Source organism: Pan paniscus, chromosome 8, assembly GCF_029289425.2.
Source record: "Pan paniscus chromosome 8, NHGRI_mPanPan1-v2.0_pri, whole genome shotgun sequence".
NCBI classification, from domain to species: Eukaryota; Metazoa; Chordata; class Mammalia; order Primates; family Hominidae; genus Pan; species Pan paniscus.
In genome coordinates this window covers 25,505,349-25,532,674 of record NC_073257.2, presented here as the reverse complement: position 1 = coordinate 25,532,674, position 27,326 = coordinate 25,505,349, and the positions used below count along the sequence as shown (strand labels likewise).

Here is a 27,326-nt window from a genome sequence, read left to right as displayed (position 1 = left end):
GACTACAATTTGAAGGAATTCCATGCTGGCTGAGATGCCAGAGCTTCCCTGAAACAACGTAAAGAGGGAATCCAAAGGCTTAGGGAGTTAGGAAGGTTGAACTGAATACTCGATGTGTGACCTGCACAGCCACCTGCCAACTACATTCCACAAGATGACCCAGAGGTATTTCCTTCACGACAGCAATGAGAAATATATTAATGAAGGAAGTACTGCATCCTTGAACATCTCTGTGGTTTCTCCTCTTTCTAGAAAAGTTATGACTCTAGTACAGGATGATGCCATCGAAAAGGGGTCAAACGGCAGCACTTAACTGCCAAAGGGAAGGTAAGTACCTCTACCGTAAAGGTCGGGAGGGGCATACTAGTAATCAGAATGTTTTGATTGGCAGAGATCTTTGACAGTGGATAGTTGATCATGATGTCTCTTGAAAGTAAATATGTGGGCAGCCTGTGAGTGTAGTGCCTGATCTATGTAACAGCAAAAACTCTGGTAGCTGAAAACCTGACTTGAATTCCCACAGAGAGGAACTGAAGCCCCTTACCCAGCTTTTAGACATAAGTAAATTTATAGACACAGAGCCTTTTGACTGAAAGGTAAGCCAGGTGCCCTTGAGGAAGGACCCTGCACCATTGCCACATGCACACACCATAAATCCTCCTCTAAGACTTCTCCAAAGGGACCAAAGTTGACAACTGACAAACCCCCACATTTTCTCTCTGACCCATGGGTGATGGCTTTTATTGTTGGAAGGACTAAGCAGAAGCTCCTAGAACTTTCATTTCTACCAAGAGAATAAATCAGAAGCAATATTGCATCCCTGAGGGGATTGCAAAAATCCATGCTGCCATCAAAGACTTGAAAGAAGTGGCGATAGTTATCACATCTCCACTGAACTCATCAGTTGGGCTGTGCAAAAGTTGCATGGGTCTTGAAGAATGACTGAAGACTACTGTGAACTTAATGAGGTGGTGGCTAAAATTCCAGCTGCTGTCCTAGATGTAGTATCTTTCCTGGAGCAAATTGATATGTCTCCCAGCATTTGCTTCGTAGCTACTGACCTGCCTTTTTCTCCTCACTGATTTGCAAGGATTGCCAGCAACAGTTTGCATTTACCTGTCAGGGCTAACAGTATACTTTCAGTTTTGCCTCAGGCTATGTCAGTTCTCCTGCTCTCTATCACATTTATTCTGCAGAGATGTTGATTGTCTTGACGTTCCACAAAACATCACATTGGATTACCTCATGGATGACAGTATGATGAATGGATCCGATGTTCATGAAACACCATATACTTTAGAGGCCTTGGTAAGATATAAGGTGGGAGATAGGCCCCACAAAAATTCAGGGACCTGCCACCTCAGTATGGTTTCTGGGGGCTCAATTGTCACTCCTCCAAGGCAAAAGGAAAGTTGCTGGTCCTTGGATGATCTAAATGGGAAAAGAGGGAAAATGTGTGTTCAGCCTTTTTGTATTTAGGAGGGAACATATGCCACATTTAAAAATGCTTTTTGAATTCATCTATAGAGTTATCTCTAAGGCTGCCAGTTTCAAGTGGTGTTGAGCAAGTTCTGAGAAGTCTCTGCAGCAAGTTCAGGCTGTGTACAAGTCATTGTATCACTTGAGCCTTATTATCTAGAAGGTCCAGTGATAAAGTATTTATGGCAAACAGGAATGTTGTATGGAGTCTTTAGAAAGCACCAGAAGGAAAATCACAGCACAAAACTCTGGGGTTTTAGTGCACATCTATGCCTTATTCTGGATATGGCTGTTTGCCTTTTGAAAAATAGCATCTCCCTTGCTACTAGGCTGTGGTAGAGATTGAATGCCTAACCATGGTATGCTGGGTGATTATGTAATCTGAACTTCTCATCATGAATTGGGTGTTGTATGACCCTCCTAGACATAAGGCCATGTGTGCGCAGCAGCAATCTACCATTAAATGGAAATGGTATCCAAGAGACTGGGATCGGGCAGGTCCAGATGGTGCAAGCAAGTTGCATGGGCAAGTGGCTTAGATTCCTTTGACTCTGAAGGTACGTTGCCTCTTCCACTCATATGGTTTATGGCCTCTTGAAGATACTGCAGTTGAATGAGGAAGAAATAACAAGACTGGTTTGCAGATTTTTCTGTATTACACACAGATATTACTCAGTTTCACTCATGGGTGATCCTGAAGGACACTGGTGAAGAAAAATTCTCCCAGTCGATAGAACTTTGAGCAGCAGATTTTGTTGTATGCTATGTCTAGACTAAGAGAGGGCTGGGAGTACACATGGACACTGATTCGTGGGCAGTTGCTAGTGGTTTGGTTGATGGTTAGGGACTTGAAAGAAATAGGATCAGAAGATTGATGACAAGGACATCTTGGGAAGAGGTGAATGAATGGACATCTTATAACGGTTACCAAGTGTGAAGATATTTGTGACCCATGTGAATGATGACCAAAGTGCATTCAGTGGAGGGGAAGTTCTTAGTGATTAGGTGGGCAATTGATGTACTCAGTGGGTGTCTGTCAGTCTCTTTTCTTGGCCACTCTACTGCTTACTCAATGAGCCCATAAACAGAGTGGCCATGGTGGCAGAAACAGAGGGTATTCATTGCCTCAACAATGTGGACTTCCTCTTACCACAGCTGGCCTAGCTAACACTACTACTACTGCTGAGAGCCTGATATGTCAACAATGGAGGCCAACATGGATCCCCTAATGTGGCCCCATTCACCTGGGGAACTAGTCAGCCACCTGGTGGCAGGTTGATTCCATCGGACCTTTTCCATCTTGGGGTGGGGGGTGGGGGTCAGAGATTTGTCCTCACTGAAATAGACACATTCTGGACATGGATATGCCTTCCCTGCCATAATGCTTCTGCCAGTAGCACCATCTATGGACTCATGGGGCACCTTATCCACCATCATGGAATTTCCCATAGTGATGTTTCTGATCAATGATTCCCACAGCATTGCTTCTTTCACAGCAATGAAGTGCAGCAGTGGTCTCAAGGCCATAGAATTAACTGGTTTTACCACATGTCCCATCACCTGGAAGCAAGTGGACAAATTTTGAAAGATGTAACAGTTTAGTGAAGACTTAATTATAGTGTCAGTTGGGAGTCACCACACTGAAATCATGGAGTCCATCTTAAAGTGTACTTACCGCGTGTGCTTTGAAACAGAACATACATATACGGTACTATCCACCCCACAGCCAGGACATATAGGTCTCGGAATCAAGAGATGGAAGTGGCTCATGTCACTATTAAACCCAATAATTCACTCACAGAAGTTTTGTTTCCCCTCCTGGCTACCTTGAGCTCTGCTTGTTTGGAAGTCTTAGTCCCCAAAGAGGAACTGCTCACTAGGGTACACTGCAATGGCTCAATCAGGAAGAGAAACCCAATCAGCGAGGCACTCTGCCAGATCTTACAGGGGAGAAAAGCATGACTGATGTGTCCGCTGAATCCATGAGGACGATTTCTTGCAGGTGCTCACTTCTGCAAAATACACTGTGGGAAGTATTGGAAGAGTTTTGATTCTGTCAAGTTTATACAACAAGAGAAAAAACAGCCATGTTTGCTGATTTTTATTTATTTGCTCACCTATGTGGAAAGAAAAGAGAGGGCCTTACAGTCTTTTGGGGTAGACAAATCTTTTCCAGGCCTTCAAGACACTTGAAGATGCAGTTAGTAAGAAAAACTTCCTTACTATCTTATCTAATAAGTTACAGTATAGGACTAAAATAGAGCAGGGATTCTGGGTGATACAAAATTAATGTTAGGTCAGTTGCACACTCCTTGAGCCATCATTGGTGACTCTGCTAAGGTTTTCTCTTAATTTGCTCTGTGTATATCCTGGTTAAAGGGCCGACCTGTGTCTTTAGAGCATTTCCTATATTTGGCCCTATTCTAGTGTTGTAGTTAAGTACATGGATCTGGAGTCCGATTGCTGGGAGCTGAATCCTAGCTTGGTCAACTTGTAGCTTTGTGATCTTTGGTGTCAGTTAACTTCTCTGTGCCTGTTTTCTTATCTGTAAAATGAGGATAATAGTTATATCTACTTCAGAATATTGTTTGGAGAATTTATTAAGATGACATATGTACAGTCCTTACAACAGTGATTGGCCCGTGGTCAACAATGACTAAGGTTTAGCAATTCTTATTATAACTTGGCAATATGTGCTGTGAGTCTGCCTGCCAGGAATATAAACCATTTGGGATCCCTGCTCTCTTTCTCTAGCAAACCTGCAGAACACCTGCTAAATAGCTCATATAGACGGAATCATGTCTCCCCTCCCACCTCCAAATTCATATGTTGAAGTGCTAACTCCCTAATGTGACTGTATTTGGAAACAGGGTCTTCAGGCAGGTAATTAAATGAGGACATAAGGGTGGGGTGATAACCCCATAGGACTAGTGACCTTGTTAGAAGAGGAAGAGACCAGGGCTCACTCTTTCTCCATCACACACAGAGAGAAGGCCACGTGAGGACACAGTGAGAAGGTGGCCGTCTGTAAGCCAGGAAGAGAGGCCTCACCAGTAACCAACCCTAGCACTTTAATCTTGGACTTCCTGCCTCCAAAACTCTGAGAAATTAAGGTCTGTTATTTAAGCCACCAGACTAGAGTATTTTATTATGGCAGCCCTGGGAGACTAATAGCATTATGAAATTGCATAATTTAAATATTCAGGGTGGATGTGAGGGCTCACGCCTGAAAGTTCAGCACTTTGGGAGGCTGAGGTGGGAGGATCGATTGAGCCCAGGAGTTTGAGACCAGCCTGAGCAACATAGCCTGTCTCTACTAAAAACAAAAAATTATCCGGGGTGGTAGTGTGCCTGTATTCCCAGCTACTTGGGAGACTGACCTGGGAGGATCACCTGAGCCCAGGGGAGGTCGAGGCTGCAGTGAGCCCTGATGGAGCCACTGTACTCCAGCCTGGGTGACAGACAGAGACCTTGTCTCAAGAAAAAAACAAAAAACAAAACAAAACAAAAAACCTGTTGCCTTTAGAGATAAAGATGGAACTGTGGAGTCAGTATCCTCAAATTCACTCACTGATGTGAAAAGCTGTTTGGGATTTACTTCTGAATGTATTTCTCAGGTGTACAGTGTTTAGAAAATGGAATCAGGGATTATGGAAACCAAGAAAATCAGGGCCAAATGATTGCTTTTTGGAATCTTTTATCAAAGCTTTTCTAAGATCTTCATTAAATAACAAGCAAATCTGAGAGAGCACGAGATCTAAAAAAGCTTTTCAGCCCACACTGAATTTCCTAATCTCTGGGAATATAAAGTCAGATTTGGTTTCTATGCATTTTTACTCTGAAATGTAGAGAAAATGTAAAAACTTAGGCAGTAATCGTGCAAATTAAGAGTCATTCTTTAATGAATGCCTTGCGTTTGCAAACAGGCTTTACGCCTGGCAAGCTCGGACCACGTCCATCGTGGGGCGCCAGGAGATTGCTGGGCCACTGTCCCCAATTCAGGGCTGGGTCCCGGCGTCCCCGCGTTCTCCGAGTCCCTGGTCCCCGCCCCAGCCGGCGCCGGGACCCGCCCGACTCCCCGCCCCTCCCCCGCCCACGCCCCAGCCGCAGGGGGCAGGGCGGGAGGCGGGCGCCCGGCGCGTCCAGTCCCCGGGACCCTTTTAAAGCGTGGCGCGCCAGGGCCGGGCATGCCGAGCCCCGTGGCGGAGACAGCGGTGCGCCCAGCTCCCGGGAGCGGCCCGAGCAGCCGAGCGCCCAGGGCTGCCCTTCCCGGGCCGGCGGGCTCCCCGGGCTCCCCGCCGCCGCCCCGTGCGCCCCGGGAGGGCCCGGCATGCTGCGCCAGCTGCTGCTCGCCGCGCTCTGCCTGGCGGGTCCCCCAGCGCCCGCGCGCGCCTGCCAGCTGCCCTCCGAGTGGAGGCCCCTGAGCGAGGGCTGCCGCGCCGAGCTGGCCGAGACCATCGTGTACGCCAGGGTGCTGGCGCTGCACCCCGAGGCGCCCGGCCTCTACAACCACCTGCCCTGGCAGTACCACGCCGGCCAGGGGGGCCTCTTCTACTCGGCCGAGGTCGAGATGCTGTGCGACCAGGCGTGGGGCAGCATGCTGGAGGTGCCCGCCGGCTCCAGGCTCAACCTCACCGGCCTGGGCTACTTCTCGTGCCACTCCCACACCGTGGTCCAGGACTACTCCTATTTCTTCTTCCTCAGGTGAGCCCGGCGGCGCCGCCACCTCTCTCTCTCTCTGCGCCACCTCCCGAGGTCGCCGTTACCTAGAGCCAGGCCGGTAACTCCCCGGGCAGCCTGTCGGTGTCAAGTGAGAATGCCCCTGGGGCGCCTACCCCTTGCCTTCTTGGATCTTTTTTGCTCCGTCTGACGTCTCTACAGACATCCTGACTACCCCTGGTTAAGGCGGTTTAAAAGACAGGGAAGGTTTCTGTGCCTTGTACACAGAAGAGCATTGCAGACAGAAGCTCAAAGCGCTCTCCAACAGTCCCTTTGACTCGGGTTTTTAAAGTGGCCTCAGTGGGAGTAGATTGGGACGGTGAGAAAAACAATCTTTGAAATCAGTCTGTGGCTGGCATTTTGGCTCTGCCCTTCCTAACCGTGATTCTGAGCGCATTTCTTGACACCTTCTTAAGATCTTCCATAGCATCACCTGTGTAAAGTGAGAGACAGGGCTGGTTGAGTGAGGAACGTAACTCATGCAAAGCACCTGGTGCAGGTTAGAAGTTGACCAGCTGTCCACTCTCTCCTCTTCCTCATTTGCTCAAATGCCAAGATGTGAATGGTGTGGAATGTAGCCCGGGATTGCTTCACTGTCTCATGTCAGCTGCCAGGTTCTTTGAAATAGCAAAGGTTTACTAGGGCTTGGGGTTCTGCTGCTGGTAAAATCCTGGGTAGCAATGCTTTGAGGAGTGGAGAGATGAACCAGGCCAGGAGGTCCTCTCTGATTACAGACCACTGGAATCTTCTGAAGTTCCATGAACTTCAGAACTTGGCCTGTGATCAAGATGGAATGCATCTGCCTAAGAATTCAGTCAATTCTCATTGACTACTGAATTCTTCTGAAATTTGAATAGAGAGTGCCAGGTAGAACTCTAAATTCTTTGGTTGGCTTCAATTGGAATTTGGAGAGTGATATAAAACAACTGAGAAAAACATCAAAATGGAATCTAACCTATCTATCAAGATAGTAAATTAATCCACTGTTGGGGTGATCGGTTGTAGTTCGTTTTCCCAGTCTGGGAAGTAGCACTGAGGATATTTGGAATGAGGCTGACGTGGGTCTGCAGATTCACTTTTGGCTCGCATTTCTCTGAGAAAGAAAACAGTTCTACAAAGTGGTGTTTGTAAGTGCATGGCAACACATGTTTTCCATATTGAAGCCAGAATATCTAAGTTTAAAAAACACGTCTTGCTTTGTGTTGGCTTGAGTGGTTCAGCTAGATTAAGTTTTTATATATATGTATGTATTTCCAGAGAAGTGTAGTTTCTAAATACAGCCAGCGAGACTGAGAGAGTGCCCTTCTCGATACAGAGAAACTTAGGGTTTCATGTTTTTAATTAGGAAAAATGCTGAGAAACCATCTATAAAACTATTCAAAACCAGAACTTTGTTCTCCAAAGGAAAAAGAGCCCAAGTATTTGAGCAGGCTTTTTAAAGAAATTTTTATCATGAAATACAGTTTGTCCAATAGTTCTGTGGTGCTCAGCCAATTCTCATCTTTTTTGCTCTACCATGTTTACAAAAGTTAGGGCAGAAATACAAAGACAGTAGTCTGACATTTTCATTTCACAGGGCTGTCTTGCCTTGGAGTGTGTTAACAACTACACACAAATCATTCCTTCTCTGTTATTCTGGGACCCACTGAGATGAAACTGGACCTCTGGTCACTGTCAGGGGTGAGGGTGGCAACGGAGACTTGCTGGTGAGCCCTGCGTGTTTTTTGTAGACTGGAGTGTAACTTTCATCTCTTTCTTTTTGTGACTTTTTAAAGACTCATTCTAACTGATTAATGCTAGGCCTTTAAATGTGTTCACTAACATGCATACTGCATTTACTTTGTACCAAGTGCTTCATTTACTTAGGTTTTTGATGCAATGTTTATGACATCACCAGAAAAGTAGGTACTATTTTTTACTTATGTATGTTCTTTTTTTGAGATGGCGTCTCACTCTTGTCACCCAGGCTGGAGTGCAATGGTGCAATCTCTGCTCACTGCATCCTCCGCCTCCTAGGTTCAAGTGATTCTCCTGCCTCAGCCTTCTGAGTAACTGGGATTACAGGTGTGTGCCACCATGCCCGGCTAATTTTTGTATTTTTAGTAGAGACAGGGTTTCACTGTGTTGGCCAGGCTGGTCTCGAACTCCTGACCTTAGGTGATCCACCTGCCTTGGCCTGCCAAAGTGCTGGGGTTACAGGTGTGAGCCACCGCACCTAGCCAGTACTATATTCTTTTTGCAGATTAGAATACTGAAGCTTAGAGGAGTTAAGACATTTGTTTCATGTCATATAGAAGATAAATAGCAAAGACAGAACTTAAACATAGGTGATGACAGCTGGCCTTTTTTTCACCAGGAAATAAGGAACACTCTTTGAGAAGGAAGACCCCTTGGGGGAATTGGAAGACAACACAAATAGACAAACAGGCACCATACACATAGTTTTCTCCATACTTTGCTCAAACTCATCTTTTTGAAAACCTTAAGGATAGACTGATGTAGTGTGAGACAAAGAAATAATTAGAAGTAGTAACTCCTCTAATGAGAGCCATGCCAGACATTGATGTGAAATTGGCAAGCCCGTTGCAGTTGTCTGTGACTCTGGATTGGAGCTGGTACACCCTTGACTGTCTAGTCTACATGTCTGCCTTTTTTTCCTCCATTAGGATGGATGAAAATTATAACCTCTTGCCTCACGGAGTCAATTTCCAAGATGCCATCTTCCCAGACACTCAAGAGAACAGAAGGATGTTTTCTAGCCTTTTCCAGTTTTCAAACTGTTCGCAAGGGCAGCAGCTGGCGACTTTCTCCAGTGACTGGGAAATCCAGGAAGACAATAGGGTAAGAATCGGCTAAATCCTGTGCCACAGCAAAACAATAGTATAGCTACACCTTGTGTGAATTTTGTGACCAAAGGAATCAAGAATACTCTTCCAAAAGCCCAGATCAGAGAGTATTAGCGTATGCCCTCTCTCTCTCCTGCTATCCCTCCTTACCTCCCAGCTGTTAAAAAAGACCATTCATAAACTTTGGATCCCTGAAGCTTTACTGTTGGATAAGGAGTTCTTCCCAAAGTATGAGAACAAGATGAGAAGAAGATTGGCATGCTGAGCCTCAGTTTCCTCTTCTACAGAACAGGGACAATAGTAGCATCTATATCAGGCTTGTCCAACCTGCAGCCCAGGACAGTTTGAATGTGGCCCAACACAAATTTGTAAACTTTCTTAGAACATTACGAGATTTTTCTGCAATTTTTTTTTGCTCATCAACTATCGTTAGTGTTAGTGTATTTTATGTGTGGCCCAAGACAATTCTTCTTCCAATGGGGCCCAAAAGATTGGACACCCCTGATCTATGTCAGAGGGCTAATGCAATATGATTTAAATATGTAAAAACTATAATTATGTAAATCCGTTAGCGTAATGCTTAAAAGAGTAAGTGCTCAATACATGTGAGCTATTACGACTGTTCCTGACTGTGTATGATTGTCATGGACAGCACAGGGCCCTAAGAAATTGTCTTAGAGGAAAGGAAAAGTGCTGAGGGAAATGAAATGAAATTGCTATCATAGCTACTACTTCTGTGATTCTTAACTATAGTTGGTAAGACATAGAGGTGCAGGATGGCCAAGGTGGCTGCAAAATGTAAGGGTCGGGATCGTAAGGGTTGGGAATGAAAATATAAAAGAGTCTTCCGATCTGGGCCAAATGCCAGAGTGGGAGGAACATTTTGATGATCATCACTCTTCCAAAGCAATGGGCTTTGCCACAGCCAAGTTGGGATGATAGTGGGGGCCAGGCCAGTCTAGGCCTCTGGGGCTGTGACCCATCTCTTCCGGTCCCCGATTGAAGACATTTTTAGGGCAATGTGACACACTGCTGGAGAGAGAGTTCTGATGTGGGTATCACATGGAATAAGGACTTTTTTTTTTTTTTTCCATTAACGAACCCATTTGCACAGGTTAAGAGACTCCCTTCTTTCCACCCATCAAGAAAGGTTTGAGGGAAGTGTCTTTCTCTTGTCTGATGGGATGGCCTAGGGTAGCTGCCTTGTTCTTCCGAATCCCCTTGTCTTTTTTATTTTGTTTTCCTTCCAACTTTTATTTTAGGTTCAGGGGGTACGTGTGTAGGTTTATGACGTGGGTAAATTGCGTGCCACTGGGGATTGGTATACCAATTGTTTCGCACCCAGGTAGTGAGCACAGTACCTGAGAGGTAGTTTTTCCATCCTCACCCTCTTCCCACCCTCAAGTAGGCCCCAGTGTCTATTGTTGCCATCTTTGGGTCCGTGTGTACTCAATGTTTAGCTCCCATTATAAGTGAGAACATGCAGTGTTTGGGTTTCTGTTCCTGCGTTCATTTGCTTAGGATAATGGCCTCCAGCTGCATCCATGTCTGCAAAGGACAGGATTCAAACCCGCTTCAAAGGGAGATTCAAAGGGAGCTTCACCCAGGGCTCCCTGGACCCTGGAGGCCTTCTTCATGCTCTTGCACAGAAGCTATTCCTGTGAAGGGCTGGTACGTCCAACTAAGGGAAAGGATTTCTTCTTCTTTGACATATGCCTGTAATCCCAGCACTTTGGGAGGCCGAGGTGGGGGGATCACCTGAGGTCAGGAGTTCAAGACCAGCCTGGCCAACATGGCGAAACCCTGTCTCTACTAAAAATACAAAAATTAGCTGGGCAGAGTGGTGCCTGCTTCTAATTCCAGCTACTCGGGAGGCTGAGGCAGGAAAATCGCTTGAACTCAGGAGGCGGAGGTTGCAGTGAGCCGAGATCACACCATTGCACTCCAGCCTGGGCGACAGAGTAAGACTCCATCTCAAAGAAACAAACAAACATACATTCCTCAGCTCTGCCCTACTGACAGCAGTCTAGACTTTTCTAACCCCTCCCTGATGGTTAGAAAGTTAGAACTTTCTGAACGCTTCTCATGTAGTTTGCTCCCAATGTGGTTCTAAGCACCTGTTTTTATTCTTCCTTTTCTCCTTCTTAATCATTACTGTTGCCTACTCCATATTGAGTTGGACCCAGCAAGTCTAAGCCTGAGCATCCCAAGCCCAAGTCATACTTAATTTCTTCCAAGCGAAGGCTTTTTAGGCTTGGCCCTTTTGTTCCCCATCTTGTGGGAGCTTTGTTTATATGACTATATAATAGATTTATGTCAAGAGATCAGATATTCTGATCTTTAATAGGTTAGCCCTTAAAATCTTAAGCTACATAACTTCTTAGCACTATGGTCACAATCTAGCTACTAACATTTTTCTGGAATTAGATTTTTCCATCATTTGGGAAAAACAAAGAACAATGGGACCGTGGAGAATTGTTTCAGCCTGAAGGCAGATCTATTTCTGTTGATCAGATGTTGATCTTGGGGGAGAATTCCTTTTCCCTTTCCCTTGAATCACCCTGGCCTCTTAGATAACAAAGTGTGGGAGCATTCCAGGCTCAGAGAAAAAGTGGAAACTTGAGGTGAGGAAGATCATTATTTCACTTTGCTGAGCTGCTGTGGAGCAGAATTTAGTTCAATCTGAGGGACTCTGCACGTTTCCAGACCTCTGCTTGTGCCATTTTTACTCCCTACCCACTTTGAAAGGGACCACATCAAAGCTACATAAAATTAGCCCATTGTGGGCTGATTGCAGTGGCTCACGCCTGTATTCCCAGCACATTGGGAGGCCGAGGTCGGCGGATCACTTGAGGTCAGGAGTTTAAGACTGGCCTGGCCAACATGGTGAAACTCCATCTCTACTAAAAATACAAAAATTAGCTGAGGATGGTGGTACGCGCCTGTAATCCCAGCTACTTAGGATGTTGAGGCAGGAGAATCATTTGATCTTGGGAGGCAGAGGTTGCAATGAGCAGAGATCGCGCCACTGCACTGCAGTCTGGGCGGCAGACCAAGACTCTGTCTCAAAACAAAGCAAAACAAGAAAAATTAGCCCATTAGTTTAAAACTTAATTTGAAATTAAAATTACATTGACTTTTTAAAGTTTTCTGATGCTCCCTAAGATATTTTTACATACCCTGGAGTGATTAAAATAGTTGTGAATTATTGACTACTACTTGCTTCTTTTTTTTTTTTTTTCTTTTGAGATGGAGTCTCACTCTGTAGACCAGGCTAGAGTGCAATGGCATGATCTCGGCTCACTGCAATCCCCACCTCCGAGGGTTCAAGTGATTCTCCTGCCTCAGCCTCCCAAGTAGTTGGGATTACAGGTATGTGCCATCACACCTGGCTAATTTTTATATTTTTAGTAGAGAGGGGGTTTCACCATGTTGGCCTGGCTGGTCTTGAACTCCTGACCTCAGATGATCCACCTGCCTCAGCCTCCCAAAGTGCTGGGATTACAGGCGTGAGCCACCGTGCCTGGCCTACTTGCTGCTTTTTTCTTAAAAAAACCCAAAAACTTTAAGTGTTTCTTTTTCTGTGGGAAGGCAAGCATCAAATTATCCTACCCAGGATAAATACACCATGTTATGTCAGAAGCAGTCAACATTGTTCCTTAACCTTAGGAGGGGTCAGAATTGCTGTTATGATCACTCTTTTATTCCAGTAAGAATAGATGTTAGACTTTTGTTAATCAGAACACGCTAACACTCCGCATATTCTAAGAGCAGTTATGAAGGGCCTGGGACTTTGCTTAGGATACGTTCTTGTATTATGTGCCGATCTTCAATTACAGACCCTGCAGGCATCCCATGTGCTCCTGGACTTTCTAGGTGCTGGGTGCTGGGTTTTCTTTTTTTTTTTTTTTTTTGAGACGGAGTCTTGCTCTGTTGCTGAGGTTGGAGTGCAGTGATGCAATCTCGGCTTACTGCAGCCTCTGTCTCCCAGGTTCAAGCGATTCTTCTACCTCAGCCTCCCAAGTAGCTGGGATTACAGGCACCCACCACCATGCCCAGCTAATTTTTGTATTTTTTGTAGAGATGGGGTTTCACCATGTTGGCCAGGCTGGTCTCGATCTCCCAGCCTCAAGTGACCCTCCTGCCTTGGCCTCCCAAAGTTCTGGGATTACAGGCATGAGCCACCATGCCCCACCTCTAGATGCTGTTGATGCTGCTGTTCTTTAAGTTTCCATTCAGCTTGGACAGTGGATCTGGACTGTAGATATGAAGGGCACATTTCATTCTCTTCTCTGATAATTCTCACTTTCTCTCTGTTGGAGGATCTGGGACTCTAGGGTCGATTTGGAGGGTAGGAGATGGAAGAGGGGGAAATCTTACGGAGGGAAACTTTTGCAAAGCATATGCAGGGTGACATTCAACTCAGTCCTTGGGAGCAAAGTCCTCCCACACTCTGGTTCCTTTCCAGCACCTCTCCATTTTCAAATATCCCACCCACGCATTAGTAAATAGCAACGGGATCTTTCTTTCAAAAGCTGCCAAGATGTCAGCAGTGTTAGTACGTGTTCACCGCCTCTCTGGTTCGGTGTCATGGTGTTAATAGGACTTGGGGGGATATCTTTGGCACGTTGGAACATCCACCAGATTTACTGGCAGATTTCTTTCCACACCAGCCAAGGACATTTTTCCTTCCTCATTTCTCTCTTGCTGGACAAGTGCAACAGTCAAAACAGAATTTGGATATTTTTCCCTCTCTGCCGTTACTGTCCCCTAGGACCAAGACCCAGACTGACCCATACTTATGTCAGTCTGTCATAAAATGTCATGGAATGGAAGGAAAATCTGTGGAGATCTTGCTATCATTTTCTTCTTTCTTCTTTTGGAGTTGGGAAGGATGATAGGGGTGTTACCCTTCTCTAAGCTCAACTTGTAATCAGAAGACCTTGATCGGCTCTGCCATTTCCAGAGGAATGACCGTGGGCAGATCCCCTAACTTCCCACAACTTCAGTTTTCCCTTTATAAAATAGATCCTAGAACAGATAAACTGTCTCAGAGTATTGTCTCAGGACCTAATTAGAACATACTTTTGGAAACACTTTCTAGAGTAATGCAAGGGCTTATTACTGGAAGCTGATTATTCTCAAGTATTGCTTTAAAAACCACATTGAAAAAGAATTTGAAAAGCTGCCTGCTGCCGTCCAGGGGGTCCTGAAACATCCCATGGAGGAGTGGCAACATCAGTAGTAACAGGGGTTTGTGCTGGAGATGGGAACGGATGGAAGGGAAGCTATCTTCTGCACTTTTTTCATTCAACAGAATCGATTGGGTTCTGTGCAAGGATGACATTTAAAAATATAGTGTATTGAATTATCAACAGATAACACACTCACGTGGGTTCTCTACTACCTCTGACACCCATCCACCCAGTCCCCACAAATCCTCCAAATAAGTAGCCACTGTTACTAGTTTCCTTTATAGACAGTCAGTGGTGTTTTAAAAATCATTATTTCAATCAGTTCTAGGGAACAGGTGGTGTTTGGTTGCATGAATAAATTCTTTAGTGGTAATTTCTGAGATTTTGGTGCACCCATCTCGTGAGCAGTGTATACTGTACCCAGTGTGTAGTCTTTTATCCCTCACCCTCTCCCACCCTTTCCACCGAGTCCCCAGAGTCCATTCTTAATCTCATGCCTTTGCGTCCCCATAGCTTAGATCTCATTTATGAGTGAGAACATAAAATGTTTGATTTTCCATTCCTGAGTTACTTCATTTAGAATAGTGGTCTCCAATTCCATCCGGATCTCTGCGAATGCCATTATTTCATTCCTTTTTATGGCTGAGTAGTATTCCATGACATATATAAAATACATTTTCTTTATCTCAATGGAGTTGTTTTGTTTTGTTTTGTTTTGTTTCTTTTGAGATGGAGTCTTGGTCTGCTGCCCAGGCTGGAGTGCAGTGGCGCAATCTCAGCTCACTGCAACCTCCGCAGTGAGATTCAAGCGATTCTCATGCCTCAGCCCCCTGAGTAGCTGGGACTACAGGCGCCCAGCACCACGGCCAGCTGATTTTTGTATTTTTAATAGAGATGGTGTTTCACCGTGTTGGCCAGGCTGGTCTCAAACTCCTGACCTCAAGTTATCTACCCACCTCAGCCTCCCAAAATGCTGGGATTATAGGTGTGAGCCACCACACTTGGTCCTCAATGGAGTTTTTGTTTTTTCTTTCTTTTTTTTTTTAATCCAAATATGTGTTATTACCACCGTCTTTGACACAAATGGCAACACGCTGTGTACACTTCACTACACCTTGCTTAATTCATGAGTAGATCTGGGAGATCTTTCCATATGCATGGCCTGAGGGCTAGACTGGGTGAGAAAAAAAGATAAGAAAGAGACAGAAACCAAGGCCTTTGTCCATAATAAGGGATTTCTCCTGGAGTTTTTGCTGCACAGCTCCATGATTCAGCCCTTTTTGGGTCAGATCCCCCCATTGCTTCTAACTGTTTAGTGTTCAGAGTTCAGGTAGGTAAGGTTTTGGAGTTTTTAAAACTATATGCAGAGATTTCAGTTAAAATCAGTGGGAATCATAGGCCATGGTTGGCTTGCTTCATCTTGACTGGCGCTGGAGTTGACATTTCTATCTGACTGGCTCCATTAAGAACGTGTGTTCAAAGCCAGAATTGGTGGTTCAAGCCTGTAATCCCAGCAATTTGGGGGGCTGAGGTGGGCAGATCCCTTGAGGTCAGGAGTTTGAGACCAGCCTCGCCAACATGGTGATACAACATGGTGAAACCCCGTCTCTACTAAACACACAAAAATTAGCCAGGCATGGTGGCACATGCTTGTAATCCCAGCTACCTGGGAGGCTGAGGCAGGAGGATCGCTTGAACCTAGGAGGCAGAGGTTGCAGTGATCTGAGATCATGCCACTGCACTCCAGTCTGGGCAACAGAGCAAGACTCCCTCTCAAGGAAAAAAAACAAAACAACAACAACAAAAAAACATATGTTCAAGCTTTGGTGGAATATATAGCACGGAGGGAAAAAATGAACAGTGTTTATTTTTTGATGATCAAAAGCAAATAGGAATGGGACAGGATCTGTAGTTTCTAAAGCGAGGTTTGAACCCCAAATAGACTAAAAATCAGATAGAACTCATTTCATTCACATTTTTCAGAAAGGGCTCTAGAACAATTTAAAGGTATCCCCGCAAGTGTGCTGAGATCCTCAAGTTTAACAGATCATTTGGTCAAAAACAGAGATACTCATTCCTTAGAGATGGAGAAGTGTAGCTTATGGTCAACAAGTATTTGAGCACCTGTTAAGTGTCTCTGTTTCTTTATTCTTCTTTGATACTGCACCCAAACTCAAAAGTGGTAGTATCTTAAAAATGTGCTATAATGTAGAATCTGAAACCTTATCAATGAACTTTCTGTATTCCTACATGAAAATACATTGGCCTATCTTGTACTTTGAATGGATTTCTTACTCATGCATGATTTCATAACATGATGCATTGACCATTTGGAAAATAGTAGTTTTACCATGTTATGCAGACCTTCCAAATGTGGTGAGATTTAATTATACAATATAAAAATCATATTTGTTAATACCACTATTGATCTGATGGGGGAAAGACTAAGTATTGGTCTCACAGTGGCAACTTTCTTAAAATTCTGATTTTTGCTTGAGAGCTCACACCCAGTCACTGGCAACCAATACTGTCAGTTGTTTTCTTTGAAGTGACAAGCTTACTTTATTCACCTTCAAGAAAATGTCTATCAAATACCCAAATCTGAATAAATATATTTGGCCCTTCATTTCATTCTTTTAAGTAAAAATAGCATTTCATGAAGAAAGCCAATAGTTCATCTCAGAACTCGAGACAACCATCATACTTTGCTATGCAGAGGGGCTTTATGTGTATGCTTCATTTCTTCACACTTGCATGTATTAACAATGTGTATGCAAGAGTCAGGATTTAATAATTTTTACTGCTTCAGTGAAGACATTCTTTTTTTTGTTGTTGAGATGGAGTCTCACTTTTTCGCCCAGGCCAGAGTGCAGTAGTGGCGCTATCTTGGCTCACTGCAAGCTCCGCCTCCTGGGTTCACACCATTCTCCTGCTTCAGCCTCCCGAGGCCTGTAGCTGGGACTACAGGATCCTGCCACCACGCCCGGCTAATTTTTTGTATTTTTAGTAGAGACGGGGTTTCACTGTGTTAGCCAGGATGGTCTCGATCTCCTGACCTCATGATCTGCCCGCCTCGGCCTCCCAAAGTGCTGGTATTACAGGCTTGAGCCGCTGTGCCCGGCCCAGTGAAGATATTCTTAAATTAAACTGGCATTTTTTTTTTCTGCTTGCACATGGCACTGAAGAATGCAATGACTGCTAGAATCATCTGGTCCCACCATCTTGATTTGCGCTATGAGGCTGGCAGTTTAACTTGCCTTGCTGTTGCACCAGCAGCGCAAATGACAAACAGTGAAAAAGACAAATAAATAACATCTTAATAGTATTCCGAAAATAGTTTTGATCTCATGGACTGCCTAAAAGGGTGCTGGGGCCAGGTGCAGTGGCTCACGCCTGTAATCCCAACACTTTCGGAGACCGAGGTGGGCTGATCACTTGAGATCAGGAGTTAGAGACCAGCCTGGCCAACATGGTGAAACCCTGTCTCTACCTAAAATACAAAAATTAGCCAGGTTTGGTGGCACGTGCCTGTAATCCCAGCTACTCAGGAGGCTGAGGCATGAGAGTCGCTTGAACCCGGGAGGTGGAGTTTGCAGTGAGCTGAGATCGTGCCATTACACTCCAGCTTGGGCGACAGAGAGAGACTTTGTCTAAATAAGTAAGTAAAATGAATGAATGAGTGAGTAATGAATGAATGAATGGGTCCTGGGGCCCCCTAGGATTCTGCAGACTTGGGGAACTGCTGCTCTGGACTAAGTCAGTGATGGACCATGGTAGAAGGGAGGTATTGACTGAGCCGAGGGCTTAAGGAATGGGGGATTTAATGGTCTGAGTGCAGGGAGGTTTGTGACCTCAGTATGTGGCCCAGAATTTCAGGAGACCTTGAGTGAACATTGAGCTTGGAATGATTTCAGGAGCTGGGCTTCTAGCCCTGCTGAATAATGGGCAGCTGCATGGGCAGCGTTGGGCCAGATTGTAGGGGGCTATGAAAACCTTTGTAAAGATTCCAGGGCTGAGACTCAGGAGACTCTGGATTGAGGGGGCTCGATCTGGACTTTGGAGAGTGACTAAGCATATACTGTTTTCAGAAAGCTTTCGAGCTATTTATAATCGTGCTACTCCCTGCTTTCTAGGTGAAGGCTATTAACTTATTCTGATTGTCATTACTCAGCCACTTGATTGGCCAAGTAGAGCCAAAGCTGGGAAGTAGGTAGGATGGTGGTCTTTTTAATTTATTCATTTGTACCTTCATTCTACATATATTTACTAAACACCTACAGTGTGTCACTGGGGATACAAAAGGGAACAGGAGAAAAGAGCTCCAGGCCCTCCTTGAACCTACGTGGTAGTGGGATGACGGAGAGACAGTCACTACATCAATGAATGTATCAGCCCATAGGAAAAATAACAGATAATGATAGGTGTTTGGCCAAGAATTAAAAGAGGGTAGGTGGGGTGCGGTGGCTCATGCCTGTAATCCTGACACTTCGGGAGGCTGAGGTGGGCAGATCACTCGAGGTCAGGAGTTCAAGACCAGCTTAGCCAACATGGTGAAACTCTGTCTCTACTAAAAATACAAAAATTAGCCAGGCATAGTGGCACATACCTATAATCCCAGCTACTCAGGAGGCTGAGGCAGAATTGCTTAGACCTTGGAGGCCGAGATTGCAGTGAGCTGAGATTGCACTACTGCACTCCAGCCTGGGTGACAAGAACGAGACTCTGTCTCAAAAAAAAAAAAAAAAAAAAAAGGTAATAGGAACTGGAAGCCACTTTAGGTTGAAGAGATGACTTTTAAACTGAAATCTGAAGGACACAGAACCAGCCATACAAAGATCAGGCAGAAAAGCATGCCAGGCAGACCAAGAAGCCGTTGCAATTGGCCCCAAGGTGAAAATAGCTTGGCCTTCTCAAGGGGTGGAAAAATAGGAATGAGCATTGGCGGTGGGGAGAGAATGGAACAAGCTGGGTTTGGAGAGGTGAGCGTGGGCTGGATCATGTGGACATTTCTGAGCATATGGGGGAAGATTAGATCTTTGTGATTTGGGGAGCCATTGAACGGCGTGGTGAGACCTGATGAGCCTTTCAGAAAAGGAACACTCTGGCAGCTGAGTGAACCACAGATTGCTGAGGGGCAAAAGCGGAAGCAGGGAGACCAGTTGGGAAACCATTGGAACTGTCTAGGCAAGACTGGAGGCTTGGACTAGTGGGTAGCAGTGGCTCTGGGAAGAAATGGCTGGCTCTGGGATATGTCTGGAAGGGGCGCTCTCCTGTGTTCTTCTAATTTGTCTTTGATCACAGACCACTGCTGTCCCTACTTTTTAAGACATTTGCTCTGTGTCATCTTCCTCCAGCACCTCGACCACCCCCAGGGTATTGGCCAATGTCATGCTTTGTGCTGCAAAATACTACACTTCCTTTGGGAATATTTGTACCTGAATTAATTAATAACATACCTAGTTGAAAATAGTTTTAAGGCAGAAATTTGCATCTCGATAGATGCAAGAATAGACAGGTCCTTGATAGGTTTTAAAATAGAGTTCTGGGTTCTAACTGGGTGTCACTTGACCATTCTGAGGTTAGTTGCTTTATCTGAAAATTGGTTATAATATACCTACTGTGGTTTATCCATATCACTGTAATGATAATTTTAAAAAAGGTAACATACTAATAAGGACAGAGTATTGGTTATGTGTGAGGCGTTATGTTACAGCTCTCATAGCCCCGTATATCCCATAAGATCTCCAGGCAGATGGGCGTTTATTCCATCCACAAAGAAAATCCTTCCTACGTGCTTAGCACTGTGTCATGGGTTATGGAGAATGTAGTGGAAGAATTAGACCTGGTCTCTGAAGTCAAGTGATGAGATACAATTAACCCACATGAAAGATGGGTACTCCTGCTGGGCCACAGGAAATGGGAGGATTTGGTGGAGGTGAGAGACGATGAATTTAGACAGGGGAGGGATGTGTGCAGGCGCTGGGGTGAGCCAGCACACAGCAGAGGACAGGGCTGCATAGCAGGGGATGGAGGGCCGATGAGGGTGCACGGGTCAGTGGACCCTCACTGGGAGTTCCTGGCTTGTTTTTGAGTGTAGGCAGTTCACACTCGAAGAAGATTGCCCTCCAGCAAGGAGGGGTCAGGATTTGTGACTATACTGCCTGTGGTGTATCATTTCTTTCTTTTTTGTTTTGCCATCAAATGAAAGTTTTATTGAAACACAGTTATTACTCTTAAACAGGGACAAATGCTATATTATTGTTACATTTTTAGTTTCCTGTTTTACAGGGATTACTTTTTTGTTTCCGTTTTTGTTTTTTTGTTTTTTTTTTTTGAGACGGAGTCTCGCTCTGTCGCCCAGGCTGGAGTGCAGTGGCGCGATCTCGGCTCACTGCAAGCTCTGCCTTCCGGGTCACGCCATTCTCCTGCCTCAGCCTCCCGAGTAGCTGGGACTACAGGCATCCGCCACCACGGCCAGCTAATTTTTTGTATTTTTAGTGGAGATGGGGTTTCACTGTGTTAGCTAGAATGGTTTCGATCTCCTGACCTTGTGATCCGCCTGCCTTGGCCTCCCAAAGTGCTGGGATTACAGGCGTGAGCCACCGTGCCCGGCCTACAGGGATTACTTTTTTAAAAAATTCATTTTATTTTGGAATAATCTTAGATTCACAGGCAGTTGCAAAGAAATGTACAGACGGGTCCCAGGCACCCCTCACCCCTTGTCCCCTACTGTTACTATGTTGTATAACTGTAGTGCAATATCAAAACCAGGCAATGACACTGATGAAATCTGCAGAGTTTATTCAGATGTTAGTATTCAGTCATTACACAGGCACTCATTTGTGTACATGTGTAAAACTCTGTGCAAGTTTATTACATGTATCTTACTGTAAAATGTACAAAAGTAATTACTTTTAATGGCAAAAATGGCAAAAACTGCAATTACTTTTTGCACCAACCTGATAGTTACACAGGCAGTCATTTATGTACATGTGTAAAACTCGAGGCCAGGCACGGTGGCTCATGCCTGTAATCCTGTCTCTACTAAAAAATACAAAAAATTAGCTGAGTGTGATGGCGGGTGCCTGTAGTCCCAGCTACTCAGGAGGCTGAGTCAGGAGAATGGCGTGAACCCGGGAGGCGGAGCTTGCAGTGAGCTGAGATCGCGCCACTGCACTCCAGCTTGGGCGACAGAGCAAAACTCCGTCCCAAAACAAACAAACAAAAAACTCGATGCAATTTTATCACGTGTGTCTTTTGGTAACCCCACCACAATTAAGATACAGAACTGTCCCATCACCAAGTGGCTTCTTCCTGCTACCCCTTTTAAGCCACCCTTCCCCTCACCTATCCCTAAACTCTGGCAACCCTTAATCTTTTCTCCATATCTATAATTTTATTTCAGGTGTTATGTACATATAATCATACTATATGTGCCTTTGGAGATTGTCTTTTTTCATTCAACATAATTTCCTTGAGGTTAATCCAAGTTACTGGATTCCCTTTCATTGCTGAGTAGTATTCCATGGTGTAGATGCACCGCTGATTGCTTAACGAGTTGCCTACTGAAAGACATTACGGTAACTTTCAGTTTTTAGCTATTACGAATAAAGTTGCAGTGAACATTCACGTACAGAGTGTTGTGTAGGCATAAGTTTTCACTTCTCTGTTATAAATGCCCAAGAGTCCCATTGCTGGGTTGTATGGTAAGTCCATTTTTAGTGTTAAAAGAAACCCTGAAATTAATTTTCCAAAGGTCCTGTACCATTTATATTTCTATCAGCATTGGATAAAGCATCCAGTTCCCTGCCTTGTTGCCAGCATTTGGTGTAATTACTATTTCTTATTCTAGCTGTTTTGATAGGTGTGTAGTGCTATCTCATTATGGTTTTAAGGTTTTGCTTTTTAAAAAGTTAAGATACGTTTATATGCCACAAACTCACCCTGGATAAGAGTAGATTTCATATTTTTTGTTCTTTACCATAATTAAAAAAAAATCTATAGCTTTAAAAGTTTTTGGGTAGAGTAAAAAAAATCTATAGCTATGAATAGCATAAACAGTTGAGTCTCTAACTGTACAATTAAGTGGTTTTCAGTATATCCACATATATGTGTAACCGTCACCACTTTTAATTTCAGAACATTTTATAACCCCCAAAAGAAACCCCAGATCCATTTTACTGATCGATCTCAGTTCTTTGCTTCTTCCAGGCCCCAGCAATTGCTAGTCTATTTCTGTCTCTATGGCTTTGCCTACTCTGGACATCTCATATACAGAAAATCTTACACTATTGTGTAAGATTTGTCTGTCTCAGGCTAGTCTCACTTAGCATAATGTTTTCAAGCTTCGTTCATATTGTAGTATGAATCAGTACTTTGTTCTTTTTTATGGATGAATAATATTTCATGGTATGGTGCTATCACATTTTGTTTATTCATTCAGCAGTTTGGCATTTGATTTGTTTCCACTCTTGCCTGTTATAAATAATGCTGCTATGAACAGGTTTTTGTACGGATGTAAGCTTTCATTTTTCATGGGTGTGTAACTAACTAGGAGAGGAATTGCTGGGTCAGATGGTAACTATGTTTAGCCTTTGCAGGAGCAGCCAGACTGTTTTCCAAAGCAGCTGCACCATTTTACGTGCCCACCAGCAGTGTATGAGGGTTGCAATTTCTTTACGTCTTCACTAGTAGTTGTTATTGTCTATCTTAATGATTTTAGTCATCCTAGTGGGACTCAAGTGGTATCACATTGTGGTTTTGATAGGCATTTCCCTAATGACTAATGATGTTGAGCATCTTTACGGTGCTCATTGGGCATTTGTATAGTGTCCTTTTGGGAGAAATGTCTATTCAAGTCCTTTGTCCAATTTTTAACTAGGTTGTCTTTTTATTGTTGAGTTGTAATAGTTCCTTGTTTATTATGGATACTAAACCCTTATCACATGTATGATTTGTACACATTTTCTCCCATTGTGTGTGCTGTCTTTTCACTGTGGGTTTTTTGTTTGTTTGTTTGTTTGTTTTTTGAGAGAGTCTTGCTCTGTCACCCAGGCTAGAGTGCAGTGGCACGATCTTGGCTCAATGCAGCTTCTGTCTCCCGGGGTCAGGTGATTCTCCCACCTCAGTCTCCCAAGTAGCTGAGATTACAGGCATGCACCACCATGCCCAGCTAACTTTTGTATTTTTAGTAGAGACAGGGTTTTAACATGTTGGCCAGGCTGGTCTCCAACTCCTGACCTCAAGTGATCGGCCTACCTCAGCCTCCCAAAGTACTGAGATTACAGGCATGAGTCATTGCGCCCAGCCTCAGTGTGGTTTTAATTTGCATTTCCCTCATGGATAATGATGTCAATCATCTTTTCATCTGTACATTTACCATCTGTCCGGCCTCTTTGGTAAAATGTTCATATCTTTTGCCCATTTTTTTTTTTTTTTGCCGTTTCTTTTTATTAGAGCTATGACTGTAAACATTCCCTTTGTAGTATGTTGAAAGTTTTTTTTGTTTTGTTTTCTTTTGTTTTTTTTCTTGAGAGAGGGCTTCACTCACATAAGCCAGGTGGGAGTGCAGTGGTGCACTCTTGGCTCACTGCAACCTCTACCTCCCAGGCTCAAATGATCCTCCTGCCTCAGCCTCCTGAGTAACTAGGACTGCAGATGCACACCACCACCCTGCTAATTTTTGTATTTTTAGTAGAGACAAGGTTTCACCATGTTGCCCAGGCTGGTCTCGAACTTCTGACCTGAAGTGATCTGCCCGCCTCAGCTTCCCAAAGTGCTGGGATTACAGGCATGAGCCACCACTCCCTGCCGTTTTCAAATTCTTCTTTGCATCATTGTTAAGATGGATTAGAGACACAACTGTTAAGCTACTCATAGCTATAGATTCTTTTTAATTCTACCCCAAAACTTTTAGAGCTATAGATTTTATATATATATATGTATATATATATATATACTATTTTATTTATTTATTTATTTTTTGAGACAGCCATCACCCAGGGTGGAGTGTAGTGGCATGACCTTGGCTCACTGAAACCTCCGCCTTCCGGGTTTAAGCCATTCTTGTGCCTCAGCCTGTTCAGCAGCTGGGATTACAGGCACCCGTCACCATGCCCAGCTAACTTTTGTATTTTTAGTGGAGATGGGTTTCACGATGTTGGCCAGGCTGGTCTCAAACTCCTGATCTCAAGTGATCTGCCCACCTCGGCCACCCAAAGTGCTGTTATTAAAGGCGTGAGCCATTGTGCCCTGCATAGAGGTATGGTTTTTTTTTTTTTTTTTTCTTTTTTTTTGAGACAGAGTCTTGCTCTGTCACCCAGGCTGGAGTGCAATGGTGCAATCTTGGTCACTGCAACCTCCACCTCCTAGGTTCAAGTGATTCTCCTGCCTCAGCCTCCTGAGTAGCTGGGATTACAGGTGCATGCTACCACACCCAGCTAATTTTTGTATTTTTAGTAGAGATGGGATTTCACCATGTTGGTCAGGCTGGTCTCGAACTCCTAACCTCAAATGATCCACCCACCTCGGCCTCCCAAAGTGTTGGGATTACTGGTGTGAGCCACTGCACCCGGCCGATTTTTTTTTTAATTATGGTAAAAAACACGTAATATGAAATCTACTCTTAACAAAATCTACAGTATTGTTAACTGTGTGTACACTGTTGTATAGCAGATTTCTAGAACTTTTTCATCTTGCATGACTGAAACTCTATTTTGTTGCCCTTTCCCCAGCTAAGTCCTCACCTCTCCAGCCCCTGGCAAGTACCATTCTTTCTGTTTCTGTGAGTTTCAGTGCTTGAGATCCCTTATATAAGTGGAATCATGCAGTATGTGTCTTTCTATGACTGGCTCATTTCACTTAGCTTAATGTCCTCAAGGTCCTCCATGTCGCAGCGTGTGACCATGGCTTTTGATTTTGATTGGTGGTAGCTCACTTTTTTTTTTTTTTTTTTTGAGACAGAGTCTCTCTCTGTCTCCCAGGCTAGAGTGCAGTGACATGATCTCGGCTCACTGCAACCTCTGCCTCCCGAGTTCAAGCAATTCTCCTGCCTCAGCCTCCAAGTAGCTGGGACTACAGACACATGCCACCACGCCCAGCTAATTTTTGTATTTTTAGTAGAGACAGGGTTTCACCATGTTGGCCAGGATGGTCTTGATTTCTTGACCTTGTGATCTGCCTGTCTCAGCCTCCCAAAGTGCTGGGATTACAGGGGTAAGCCACCGTGCCCAGCCGCTCACTTCTCATTTTTAACTCATGGATAATCATGTGGTATCACCATGACTCACTTTCTCCATCGTAACTCATAGGGGATGGAATTTGGTAGTAACTAAAGTCAGAGCTTTGTAAATAAACAGGACTCTTGCCATGGACTACTTCATAGATGCCCTCAGTAATAGCACCTGTGCCAAAAAGTCAGCAGTCAGCAGGAGAAAGTTCTCACCCTGCCTGGTTGAAGAGGCTTCACTGGCCTCATTTCCTCCTGAATTTTTGTCACTTTTCTTGTATAACTAAGTTTATTTTTCAATCCCCCAAGCCTTTCCAGAGAGCCTCAGTATATGATATGCTTAGGTGGATCCAAAAGGATCCTGGGCTGGGCATGGTGGCTCACGCCTGTAAACCCAGCACTTTGGGAGGCCGAGGCAGGCAGATCACCTGAGGTCAGGAGTTCTGAGACCAGCCTGGCCAATATGGTGAAACACTGTCTCTACTAAAAATACAATACAAAAATTAGCTGGGTGTGGTGGCAGGTGCCTGTAATTCTACCTACTCGGGAGGCTGAGGCAGGAGAATCACTTGAACCTGGGAGGCGGCAGTTGCCATGAACCAAGATCACGCCACCGCACTCCTGTCTGGCCAACTGTGAGAATCCATCTCAAAAAAAAAAAAAAAAAAAAAAAAAATCCTGGGCCAGATGCAGTGGCTCACACTTGTAATCCTGGCACTTTGGAAGGTTGAAGCAGGAGGCTGGCTTGAAGCCAGGAGTTCAAGACCAGCCTGGGCAACATAGCAAGACCCTGTCTCTTAAAAAAAAAAAAAAGTCTAATCTTCCATAAAGGGTCTCCTCTCCCCCAAAGAGAGACTCCTCAAGCCAACCTTCCTCTGGCCTCATGAAGTAACCAATGCTAGGGTCATTATTATGGCAATGTGCCAGAGTACTAGAAGCAGAGCTTGAGAGAAGTGTGCCGAGAGTCTTGCAGTCTAGGAGACAGAAGATTCTGAGTTCTGTTTCCAAAGTCCCCTGCAGCTGTTTGCTTCATTGAATCCTCTCTCGGTGTCTTGCCCCCATGCAGATGTGGGATCTGAATATGTAGACTATCTTTCCAGGGTCTAGGCAAAGAAGAATGACAGGCTCATAGGATCTATGGCCATAAAGCTGTGGTTTTAAATAGGAAATGATCATTTATCTCCCCTCTGTGTTGGAAGCAGAAAGTTTGCTATTATCTGAGCTCTCCGGGAGGACATCTTAGCTCATGCAAACTTCTCCGGGGAAGAAGACATTATCTTTGCTTACCTAAGCCTTTCTTCCTCCACCGCCTCCTCCCTGTCTGCCCTGCGTTTCTGCCTCATCCCATCCATCACAGACACCAGCAGATTCAGCTCTCCCCTTTCTCAGCTGGCACGGAGGTTTCACAGACCCGTGGGGACATTTCTGGGGACTGATGGCTGTGGTTAGAATAAGCGCAGCCTGTGAATCTTGGGCTGGAGAGGATCTCCTCCTGTCTTCCCCATGCTGTTTTGGCTCTCACTGGACAGACCCTCAGGGACACTGTCAAGCTTCAGTTCCCCTGGCTGGTTCTCATCTTTCTTTTAGTTAAATCAGCTGTGACACCTGGCAGAGCCGTGCTTCCCCCAGGGGTCTAAGCAAACCCAGATGCTTTTGGCAGTTTCCAGGGACTTGGGGCCCCAGAGATCACCCGACGTACTTGAGGCCAGTCTGTTTGCTTTGCAGGGGCACAGGATGAAGAATGTCAGGACTGAAAGGGACCCGGGAGATTGCCTAGTCGAACCCCTTCATGTAACATCATAAAAGAATCTCCTAAGAAAATTAGGACATACCCATAGCTACAACTATTAGCACGTAGCC

At 44.7% G+C, this 27,326-nt stretch overlaps 1 protein-coding gene across 14 annotated transcripts in view; it reads left to right on the top strand.

The window, feature by feature from the left end:
* Positions 1-27,326, top strand: part of CCDC3 (coiled-coil domain containing 3) — a 260,010-nt gene that overhangs the window by 92,214 nt on the left and 140,470 nt on the right. For 11 of the 14 annotated variants that reach the window (XM_008953152.4, XM_063607252.1, XM_063607258.1 and 8 more), the window contains one exon: positions 8,865-9,039. In XM_008953152.4, the coding sequence (XP_008951400.2) occupies positions 8,865-9,039 (175 nt within the window). Of the gene's footprint in view, positions 1-5,406; positions 6,184-8,864; positions 9,040-12,293; positions 16,594-27,326 lie in introns of those variants that run through there. The other 3 variants (XM_055092417.2, XM_055092416.2, XM_014346370.4) reach the window with 3 other exon arrangements.